Genomic DNA, 12326 nt, shown 5'->3' on the forward strand with positions numbered 1-12326 from the left:
TATTTTTTCTTGTTTACAGAAAAATCTACCTTAATTTTAATAATTGTTTTAGAAAGACTTAATATCTTCCTAATAAAAAAAAGCATTACAAAGTAAATATATCTTGATTTATAAATGTCTAGTTATTTGTAGTGGAAAATAATTGAATGTGTTTTTGATTTTTGTGTATGCATTAGATCGATTTATAGATTGTAAGAATAAAACTATTAGAATTAATCATTAGAAAACATATACAGTACATATGTAAATGTATATATTTCAAGTTTTTTGTATATAGATGGAAGAATGGGTGGGTGGATGGATAGATGATAGATGGATGGATAGAGGTGTGGATGGATGGATGGATGGATGGACGGATGGAAGTGTGGATGGATGAAAAGGTGGATGGATGGATGGATGGATGGATGATGGATGGATGATAGATAGATGGATGGAAAGGTGGATGGATGGATGGATGATGGAAGAGTGAATGGATGGATGGATGGATGGATGGATGGATGGATGGATGGATGGGTGGGTGGGTGGGTGGATGGGTGGATGGATGGATGATAGATGGATGGATGGAAAGGCGGATGGAAAGGTGGATGGATGGACAGATGGAAGTGTGGATGGATGGATGGGTGGGTGGAAAGGTGGATGGATAGATGGATGGATGGAAGTGTGGATGGATGGATGGATGGATGATAGATGGATGGAAAGGTGGATGGATGGATGGATGGAAGTGTGGATGGATGGATGGATGGATGATAGATGGATGGAAAGGTGGATGGATGGATGGAAGTGTGGATGAATGGAAAGGTGGATGGATGGATGGGTGGGTGGACGGATGGAAGGGTGGGTGGGTTAATGGATGGATGGATGAAGGATGATGGATGGATGATAGATAGATGGATGGATGGAAGAGTGGATGGATGGATGGAAAGGTGGATGGATGGATGGATGGATGGATGGATGGAAATGTGGATGGATGGATGGATGGAAATGTGGATGGATGGATGGGTGGGTGGATGGATGGATGGATGATAATTGGATGGATGGAAAGGCGGATGGAAAGGTGGATGGATGGATGGAAGTGTGGATGGATGGATGGGTGGGTGGAAAGGTGGATGGATGGATGGATGGAAGTGTGGATGGATGGATGGAAAGGTGGACGGATGGATGGAAAGGTGGATGGATGGATGGATGGATGGATGGATGGATGGAAGTGTGGATGGATGGATGGGTGGGTGGGTGGATGGATGGATGGGTGGGTGGAAAGGTGGATGGATGGATGGAAGTGTGGATGGATGGATGGATGGATGGATGGATGGATGGAAAGGTGGACGGATGGATGGAAGTGTGGATGGATGGATGGATGGATGGAAAGGTGGACGGATGGATGGAAAGGTGGATGGATGGATGGATGGAAGTGTGGATGGATGGATGGATGGAAGTGTGGATGGATGGATGGATGGATGGATGGGTGGGTGGGTGGACGGATGGATGGAAGGCTGGGTGGATGGATGGATGGATGGATGATAGATGGATAGATGGATGGATGGATGATAGATGGATAGATGGATGGATGGATGGATGGATGGATGGAAGTGTGGATGGATGGATGGGTGGGTGGGTGGATGGATGGAAGGGTGGGTGGATGGATGGATGGATGGATGATAGATGGATAGATGGATGGATGATAGATGGATGGATGGATGGATGGATGGATGGATGGATGGAAGTGTGGATGGATGGATGGGTGGGTGGACGGATGGATGGAAGGGTGGGTGGATGGATGGATGGATGGATGATAGATGGATAGATGGATGGATGATAGATGGATGGATGGATGGATGGATGGATGGAAGTGTGGATGGATGGATGGATGGGTGGGTGGGTGGATGGATGGAAGGGTGGGTGGATGGATGGATGGATGGATGATAGATGGATAGATGGATGGATGATAGATGGATGGATGGATGGATGGATGGATGGATGGATGGATGGATGGAAGTGTGGATGGATGGATGGGTGGGTGGACGGATGGATGGAAGGGTGGGTGGATGGATGGATGGATGGATGGATGATAGATGGATAGATGGATGGATGATAGATGGATGGATGGATGGAAAGGTGGATGGATGGATGGATGGATGGATGGATAGATGGATGGATGGAAGTGTGGATGGATGGATGGGTGGGTGGAAAGGTGGATGGATGGAAGTGTGGATCGATGGATGGATGGATGGATGGATGGATGGTAAGGTGGATGGATGGATGGATGGATGGATGGATGGAAGTGTGGATGGATGGATGGGTGGATGATAGATGGATAGATGGATGGATGATAGATGGATGGAAAGGTGGATGGATGGATGGAAGTGTGGATGGATGGATGAATGGATGATGGATGGATGGATTATAGATGGATGGATGGATGGATGGATGGATGGATGGATGGATGGATGAACAGATGGCTTTATCTCTCTGGTGCAGCAGACCTGGGGAAGAAAATGCTCTCCACCACGTAGAAGTCTTGCATGAGGACGTCTCGCTCAGGTTTGGAGCTCAGGTTACCCACGGTGTAGCCGATCCCCAGCTGAATGGCTCCTCTCAGAGCAGACGAAGTCGTCTGTCGACACACCACACGAATAAACACTTCTGACACTTCTGACAACCCCGACACACACTGACACAGAACAGCATGGAGACAGATACACGCGACCAACACATCAACTATACATGTAAAACCTGTGTGAGAATGTAATATTTCTGGTAACACTTTATGGTAAGACTTTATTTTAAAGTTTCCTTGTTACACATTACAGGTACTTACATATATAATAACAATAAATTATGCATAATTACATGCAAGTACCTCTAAGCCAAACCTTACACGTAATCCTAACCATATAGTAAGTACATGTAGTTAATTAATATTACTCAGTACTTAACTGTCTAATTACACTGTAACAAGGAAACCTTCAAATAAAGTGTAACCCACTTTAATTTAAGAACCAATTCTCTGTATTAACTAGTTGCTTATTAGACAATGCATTGTAATGTTTTAATTCACTGAAATTATTGTGCATAAAATATTTAGACTTGGCCATTTTTATGTCAATAAATCATGCTTTATCACACTGTACTTGTATATGCAATATGCAAAGAAGTCAAAAAGTTGTTTTTAAAATCCTAAAGCTCTGATGATTTCCAAAACTAAATTGGGAATAAATCCCAGATGTCAATCATGAACACTTCAGACTACACTGTATATATCAACAGGCTGAAGTAAAAGATGACTGAAGCTGTGATTGAAATGGACCAGATTGCAGCAGAGACTGAGACACAGTGCAGCTGATGTGTGACTGAAGATGCACCTTCTTGTAGGTGGTTTCACCGGACGCATCGACCCGCCTGTGACCGATCTTCTTCTCAGGCCCAGAGCTGGTGTGACACGAGGACGACGGCAGCTGAGAAGAAGAAAAATCACAAATGAGATCTCACTCATAAATCTCTCAATTGTTTCTCATAGACAGCAAAGAGATCGAATGGAGATTTGATCTCCCGAGATGATCTCCAAATGATCTGAGCAGCTATCCACACGCATCTTATAGCTCTATACTATATGTTTTATATATAGCGTCTTTTTTATTTCTCCTGAGGAGTTTTAGGAGAAACATTTGAGATAAAGTTGACAGTGACACTTCAATTAACCATTAAGAAACAGTTCATCCAAAAATGTTGTTACATTTTTTTTTTATGAAATGTAGCATTGCATCAGTGTCTCATCAATGGATGCCCTGCAGTGAATGGGTGCCGTCAGAATAAGAGTCCAAACAGCTGATAAAAACATCACAATAATCCACAAGTAATCCAGTGAACATCTGGAGAAAAGAAAACAAGGAGAAACAAATCCATCATTAAGATGTTTTTAACTTCAAACCTTCACTTCTTGCCAAGATCTGAGTCTATAATCCATAATAACACTTCCTTCAGTGAAAAAGTGCATCTCCTGTCGTCTCTCACGTCAGAATCCAGACACATATTTGTTTAGAGCTGTTTAAACGCTGCTTGATCTGCGCAGATTTCTCTCCTGATTCAGACCAGAACACTTTCTTACTGGAGGAGAGAAACATCTTAACATCTTTAGTTAAAAACATCTTAACGCTGGATTTGTTTCAGGTTTTCTCTTCTCCAGATGTTCACTGATGGACTGGAGTGCTGTGGATTACTGTGATGTTTTAATCAGCTCTCATTCTGACGGCACCCATTCACTGCAGAGCATCCATTGATGACACACTGATGCAATGCTACATTTCCACAAACCTGATGAAGAAACAAACTCATCCTAATCTTGGATGGCCTGATTACTTTTTTTAAATCCCAAATTCTGAAGCCTCACATAAATGACATTTTCCGAACACTTGAATGCTTAACTCTTCTCAAGACTGCATTCAATATCACACGAGAGTTGCATGACTAAAATTATTGATATACAGACAAAAAATGATGCTTCACCTCAGTTATGCAGGTCTTCTTAAAAGCAGCGTCTGAAATGAGGAGAGGAAGAAAAGAGACATTATAACAAATGCATATCAATAAAAAAATGGCTTTGCTAATAAAACAATTAACAATAAGCCTAATTACAGTCTATATTGGTGACCAAGTGATTAGAATACTTACTGCACAAAAAAAAGCATGCAAAATACCAGAATGCAACAATGTTGTCACATGACCTCTTGCACGTCTGATCCATTCAAATAAATAATAAATTGTGAAAGAAATCATGCTTTATTTTATTTCTAGTTGAATCATCACATAGGAAGTGGAAGGTCAAGTCAGACACATTAATCCAAACAGTGTAAACTGCACATGTTGGGAACTATAACTATATGTATAACTATATTGGGAACTGTATGTATACAGAAAATCCAAACACACATATTGCAGATTCAGAACTGGTACACACTGGTTAATGTGTGAAGATCAGTTCAAGAACAAACGGCAGGAGTCTGCGGCTCTGAGCCTCGCAGCTATTTCACACTGCGCTGTTCTTGCACATGGTTCTGTGTCACTGAAATCAAGGGGAGGGGGCGGAGCTACAGGCAAGTAAACCTGTCAATCATTCCTCAGCATGTGCCGGCACACAATCATGGCAAGATGACAGAACACAAACGAGAGCTGACCTGCTTTACACCCGAGAGGAGCGAGACTAATTAATAACGGGGAATTAGAGCAGCAGTCCAGCGCTGGAAAGAGTCTGGGACACGGATGAGTCTCATCAACACAGGGCCAGGTCATATTTTTAGCACACAATCCAAAGAAAATAAATAAAAAAATATGTTTTGCATAAAGACAGATAAAGACTGCTTATTTTGAGACCAATACATTTGTGTTATATCTCTATTGCATATACTGTAATGTATATCACTATATATATATATATATATATATAAAATAATAAATTATTACATTATTATATATCAATCATTTATATATATATATATATATATATATACACACACACACACACACACACACATTCATAAGAACATGAAAATCACACTTTGGATAAAGAAAATCAAGCACATTTTAGGACAAATATATATATAATAAATGTGTCATGAAAAATAAATATATTATGATAATATTTTGCTTAAAGAAAATTACATAATAGTAATAATATATAACATACTATAAAATAAATATAACAATAATATAAATAATATAATAACAAATGCACTTAAATGCCATGATATATACTGTATATATATATATATATATATATATATATATATATATATATATATATATATATGTATTACTATGTTACACTTTTATTTTTTATGACATTTAAACACATTTTCAGTCCAGTGGTGATTCTCTCTAATGTAATGCAACTACTTTATTTACTTTAAATCTGCAAAAATGTTGATTACTAGTAACACGCATAAATACTCACTATTTACAAAATACATCATTATTTTTTCCAGAAAAATGCCACAATGCAACTAATTCAGGAAAAAGGCATTTTTTTCATTTATTGTCTTCATCATTTATTATATTTTTTCTTCTTTTGATTTTAGGGTTAAATGCGACTTGGACATGTTCTTGAACAGATTTTGTGAGAAGAAGAATATCCTCTGTAAAGCTTGAAGTGTGTGTGAGTGTGTGTGTGTGTGTGTGTGTGTGTGTGTGTGTGTGTGTGTGTGTGTGTGTGTGTGTGTGTGTGTGTGTGTGTGTGTGTGTGTGTGTGTGTGTGTGTGTGTGTGTGTATTGTTGGCGGTCTCTCGTGGAGGTGCATGTGCTTGAGGAGCAGATAATGAGAGCCGAGGAAACTGTGAGAGATACAGCAGAAGTACAGCCAAACATGCTGAGAAACTCACTCTCCAGAACCAGTCAAAAACACCAAGGATTTACTATAATAACCACATTTACTGCAGAGAGTGTTACTACATTTTCACACTCCACCAGAACATGTGGAGGTGTTTGTCTGTGCAAAATCTCTCTCTCTCTATGTATATAGATAGAGAGAGAGAGAGAGAGAGAGCTATATAGATAGATAGATATTTAATCTCACAATTCTGACTTTTTTCTCAAAATTCTGAGACATAAAAACAGAAGTGCAAGAAATAAACACAATTGCAAGATATAAAATCACAATTTAAAAAAATAAATTCAGAATTGTGAGATATAAACTCAAAATGTATATAAAAAAAATCTGAAAATTCTGATTTGTGACAGAAATGTGCCTCCATATTTTGTCATTTAAATATTCGGTAAACAGTAAATTTCCTGCAGGAGGGAAAAATGTGGTTAAAAAATATCAATACTATATTACTAATATTAATATATATATATAATAATAATATTTGTATTATTCATAGTATAGTTTATGTTTATATTATTGTTGATGTTGTTATTAATTAATGAATTATTAATTATTAATTGCAGGATCATAACAACGATGAATAAGAAAAAAAAAGTGGAAGCAATCAGAAAATTTTTTTTTTAAAAACAAAGTGAGAGAAGATGAAGACCTGAATCCTTGAATACTACAGTACATCACACACGCATTGTTAAAAAATAGTTTTCTTTTCTTTGTTTCTTTTTAAACAACAACAACAACACGTCAAAGTTGATTATATGAATCACGCTAACAGCAGCGACCGCAGCACAGTCTCACATTAACACTGTCAGCGCATATAACATCACACACACACACATACTATAGACTTAGAAAAAATATTAAGTTCTCCCTTTCGATTCATTAAAGCTATGAAATATTGTGAAAAGCATATTAAACAGACATGATGAGACGTCCATAAAACCAAAATAATCATAGTCACATTATCACGAGTATGATATTGTGTATCATCATTACAGTATTTGTTACAATTTAATATTTTTAATTGAAATGTGATCTTGTATCCATGCAATTTACTTTTAAATGGGGGGAAAATGGCTGCAATAAAATAGGAAATAGAATAATTAATTTAAAGTGTTTTATGCTTAAAACAAGAAAAAAATAGACAAATAAACATACATGCAAAAAATAAGGATTATAACATTTAAAATTAAGTTAAAAATAAAAAGTTTTGCTTTACAAATCTCACTAATTATTTGCAAAATATGAAGTGATTTATGCAGTTTGTTGCTACTGTTTCCATATGATGAATAGATTGATTGAATGTAAATCTGACATAAATGAAAGTTTTTACACCGTGATAATTATCTAAAACCACAAAGTCACCAGAGAGTAGATGCAACTTGTGTAAATGTCTAAAGACGAGTGGTTTCTGCCCAGAAACAGTGCTAGAATCAGTTCAACCCTGAAACATCAGGAAACCCCCCAGCAGAGCGTCTGCAGGTCAGGACACACACTGTCTGAACGCATTAACCTCAGTTCATCGTGAGAGCCTGAGGGGACCTGCCTCTGTATTCACACACAGTCACCGAAACCAGTCCAGTTTACCAGAGAACATGAGTCCTTTCAGCCCCGCGTCACTCATTCACTTCAGAGATATACTCGTTCAGATATACTTCATTTAACACAGAGGTTTATGCATGAAGTATTGCATTGCCATATTACAGTCAAACCAAAGATTATCCAGACACCAGATATAATTGTTCATATCGGTTTACTAGTAGGTGCAGGAAACTATAGTTCATAAATGCAAGTGAGGATAGAAAAATAAAGTGAACTGTGACATATCATCTTCAGAAAGTGGACTACCAGTAAACACACACACACACGCACACAAACACTCACAAACTCACACAAACACACACAAACACACACACATGCACGCACACGCACACACACACACAAACGACAGTTATCATGCTTTAAAGGGTTAGTTCACCCAAATAGCAAAATTATGTAATTAATAACTTACCCTCATGTCGTTCCAAACCCGTAAGACATTCGTTTATCTTCAGAACACAGTTTAAGATATTTTAGATTTAGTCCGAGAGCTCTCAGTCCCTCCATTGAAGCTGTGTGTACGGTCTACTGTCCATGTCCAGAAAGGTAAGAAAAACATCATCAAAGTAGTCCATGTGACATCAGAGGGTCCGTTAGAATATTTTGAAGCATCGAAAATACATTTTAGTCCAAAAATAGCAAAAACTAAGACTTTATTCAGCATTGTCTTCTCTTCCGTGTCTGTGTGAGAGAGAGTTCAAATCAAAGCAGTTTTGATATCCGTGAACGAGTCAGTCTATTGTTCATTATCTGGCTCGGCTCGGTGTTCATCTTCAGTTCTGTCTTCACAGCAGTTCAGTCAGTGTACTGTTTGAGTGCATGCATTACTCCGGGCAGGGGCGTAGCAACCGGGGGGGACGGGGGGGACACGTCCCCCGCACTTTTAGAAACAGGTGATTCTGACCCCTGCTAATTTTTTATTTTTTATTTATTTATTTTTTTTAGGATCCAGCGTGAATATTTCCTGTAGTGTTATCCGATTTGTTACTTAGATTTGAGTGAAGTAACATTCAGCCAATCACAGAGCGAATCATCTCCTGGGCGCGTCTGCTATGAGCTTCAAATCTCTTGTTGCTCTTCTGAATTTTCGTTCGTTCGTTTGTTCACTTTGCTATTAGGCCGTCTGGGATAAAATGCACCCCAGAAAAAAGTAACGGACGATTACATCCTTTTTTCAAACACACACTGTAAGTATGTTACAGTATGTCGCGATGACACGAATCGCGCGATAAAGTTTTCATGTTATGATTTAACCTATTGAACCCGTATGGACCTCGTCATGTCGCACCGGATTCAGTGTGTTAAATGCTCTCCTAATTGTCACTTTGGATAAAAGCGTCTGCTAAATAAGACGTAACAATATTATTGGTTTCTGCTGTCTTTTGTTTGTCTACGTGCTGCTCGCGGAGTAAAATTATAATTTCACAATAAATCATATTTGTTTTGCAACGAATATCTTAAAATACTTTATCAAATTGTATTCTTTTGATTCATAACTGTTACTTTATGTCCTAACTAGTCTGCAGGAAAGGCAGGCTGTGACGTCACTGGCAGAGAGAGGGGGCAGTTGCTCAACCTCTCCAGAATGTGTACAGGTGAGATTTGTATCTGGGTTACTCCGCCGCGGTACCCCCAAAGCAATCTAAAATAGTCCGAATATAAACACTTATTATAGGTGCACCCTAGTGATTCAGGACAAGCCAAAAACACGGTTTGGAAAATAGATTCATGTTGTACTCGCTTATTATATACATTTTTCTACATTTTGAACACAAACAAAGTTACGGACCGCAGCTCTGATTGGTTGTTTTGGTTTTTTACCGGGAGTGATGTATTTCTGCAAATGGCAATAGGACCACTGGGAGGAGCCAGAGGAGCTTGATTTTTTCACAGATTATCTGTCTCATATTTTTCATAAAATGTATGTTGTATAAAATTACTGTAGATGTAATCTGTATACTCATTTAACACCTGTTTTTGTCCAACTGTTAAAAAAAAAGTTATTGTTCAAATGTAGTGCAACTGAAATATTGTAAATATCATAAAATATCTTTATTTCATAATAAATAAATAAAAATTATAGATGGTCTCCCATTGGTCTCAAAGTCCTGCAGTATTTTTAAATTTCGAGTATGATTTAACAAAAATAGGTTCCTGTAAGCTATCATGTCATGTTCCCAAATTTGAAAAAGTAAAATGCCAATTGGTATTCTATTTAGAATTTATTATGAACATAAGCTTTGGGTCAAATCACCATACAGCTGTCCCCCCCACTTTTGAAATGGCTGCTACGCCCCTGACTCCGGGATATTGGTTTGTTTGAACTCAGAGGGAGTGTCAGTCACATTAAACAAGTTAACAGCTTAAGTCATTTGTGGATTAATGCGTATTAGAGATGTGAACCGTTTAAAACGATTCAGTTCGATTTGGTGAACTGGTTCAAGAAGATCCGGTTACATCGAATGATTCGTTCGCGAACTGGATATCACAAACTGCTTTGATTTGAACTCTCTCACACAAACACGGAAGAGAAGACAATGCTGAATAAAGTCTTAGTTTTTGCTATTTTTGGACTAAAATGTATTTTCGATGCTTCAAAATATTCTAACGGACCCTCTGATGTCACATGGACTACTTTGATGATGTTTTTCTTACCTTTCTGGACATGGACAGTAGACCGTACACACAGCTTCAATGGAGGGACTGAGAGCTCTCGGACTAAATCTAAAATATCTTAAACTGTGTTCTGAAGATAAAAGGAGGTCTCACGGGTTTGGAACGACATGAGGGTGAGTTATTAATGACACAATTTAGATTTTTGGGTAAACTAACCCTTTAAGGGTAACACACACACACACACACACACACACACACACATATATATATATATATATATATATATATATATATATATATATATATAAATTACATTAATGCATAGCCTATATAAACAATATAAAATTTCGAAATAAGTAAAAAATTTATTTTTTATTTACTGTCTTGGTCTAAGACAAATGCTCATTCTGATTCTGATATTAACAAATCTGATATTCAAGTCCTGTTGTAGATTGCCATGTTAAAGAATACCATGGTGTTGGGTACAATACAAGGATTTATCTATTCACACACACACACACACACACACACACAAACACATAACAAATCTTGTCACTTAAAAAAAAAAGTACTGCAGCAGAATCACGATTCAGTGATGAGATCTGATGGTATTGCTTCATGCCATGCTCTGTTCCTACAGCAATGCGATTTACATGAACATAATCTAAACATCATACCACTCAGAATAAAAACAGTGATTGTAATGAAGTGTGAACAGCAAGGTACTGTTTGATTAAAATATTCACAACCCTGGTACTGTCAGTTACTTTCAACATGACTGAATCATAAAATCATAATTCTAAACCTGGTATGTTTGTATGGAAAAGCATTAAATCGATGTGTATCAGATCCTCCTCATACCGAGATCTGCGGCATCCATCAGCGCGTCCGCGTCCTCCGCCGCGCGTCCCTCCATCGGATCCGGATCAAGCGAGCCGCGGAGCGTCAACGCGAAGCAAAGCAACGCGGAGCGCGCGTCATGATCCGGGTCCGCGGTGCGGCGCGTGTGCGAGTCTGTGCCCGTGCTCGCTCCCGATCCGCGCAGCAGTCACGTCACCAGAGTAGCGCCTTCAACAGTGACGTCAGCCGCCGAGCAATTTACACGTGATGTCATAAAGGCATTTCATTCAAATATGATAAATTTATTTGTATAAGTCTTATATTAATAGATTATATTATATTAATATATAAATATATATATATATAAATATATATATATATATATATATATATTTATATATAAATCTATTAATCTATATTAATAGATTTATATTTCTATAAATCTATTAATATAAGTCTCAAAATGTCCAGTAAATTAAATATTGAGAGGACAAATTAACAATAAAAAAGGAAAACACCGCAGTTAAGAGCTGAAATAAAATTATATTTAAGATGTAAAATGTAACTTATTTCAGTTGGTTATCAAAGTAACATTAATAATTTTAATGACTAACTGGAAATGAAAGTTTAAAAAAAAAAAAATCAAACAGTAATACATAAAAAGACAAATGCATAAAACTACAATAAATAAAATCAGAACTGAAAGTATTTAAAAAATGCAATATTAAAAATATATAAATTATGCTAACATACATAACTACGTAAAAAAAAAAAAAAAATTAGAATTGTAAAGAGAGAAAAAGTGATTTTCAGCCACCCAGATCATTTTTAATGTAAAATGCATTTATGTCAAGTCTTGTGCCTCACAGCTATTTTTGTATTTAATGCTGTAATTTTTAGA

General features: G+C 37.4%; 1 protein-coding gene across 3 annotated transcripts in view; it reads right to left on the reverse strand.

Moving 5' to 3' along the window:
- The window catches only part of LOC127951022 (phosphatidylinositol 4-phosphate 5-kinase type-1 gamma-like), a 25952-nt gene extending 14345 nt beyond the window's left edge, over positions 1-11607 (reverse strand). For all 3 annotated transcript variants that reach the window (XM_052548609.1, XM_052548608.1, XM_052548610.1), the window contains exons 1-4: positions 11447-11607; positions 4501-4532; positions 3360-3452; positions 2481-2611 (exon numbers count right to left, since the gene is read on the reverse strand). In XM_052548609.1, coding sequence (XP_052404569.1) covers positions 2481-2611; positions 3360-3452; positions 4501-4532; positions 11447-11501 — 311 coding nt within the window. In that variant the 5' untranslated portion in view covers positions 11502-11607. The remainder of the gene's footprint in view (positions 1-2480; positions 2612-3359; positions 3453-4500; positions 4533-11446) is intronic.
- Between the last annotated feature and the right edge of the window lie 719 nt (positions 11608-12326).

Source organism: Carassius gibelio, chromosome B2 (assembly GCF_023724105.1).
Source record: "Carassius gibelio isolate Cgi1373 ecotype wild population from Czech Republic chromosome B2, carGib1.2-hapl.c, whole genome shotgun sequence".
Classification (NCBI taxonomy): Eukaryota; Metazoa; Chordata; class Actinopteri; order Cypriniformes; family Cyprinidae; genus Carassius; species Carassius gibelio.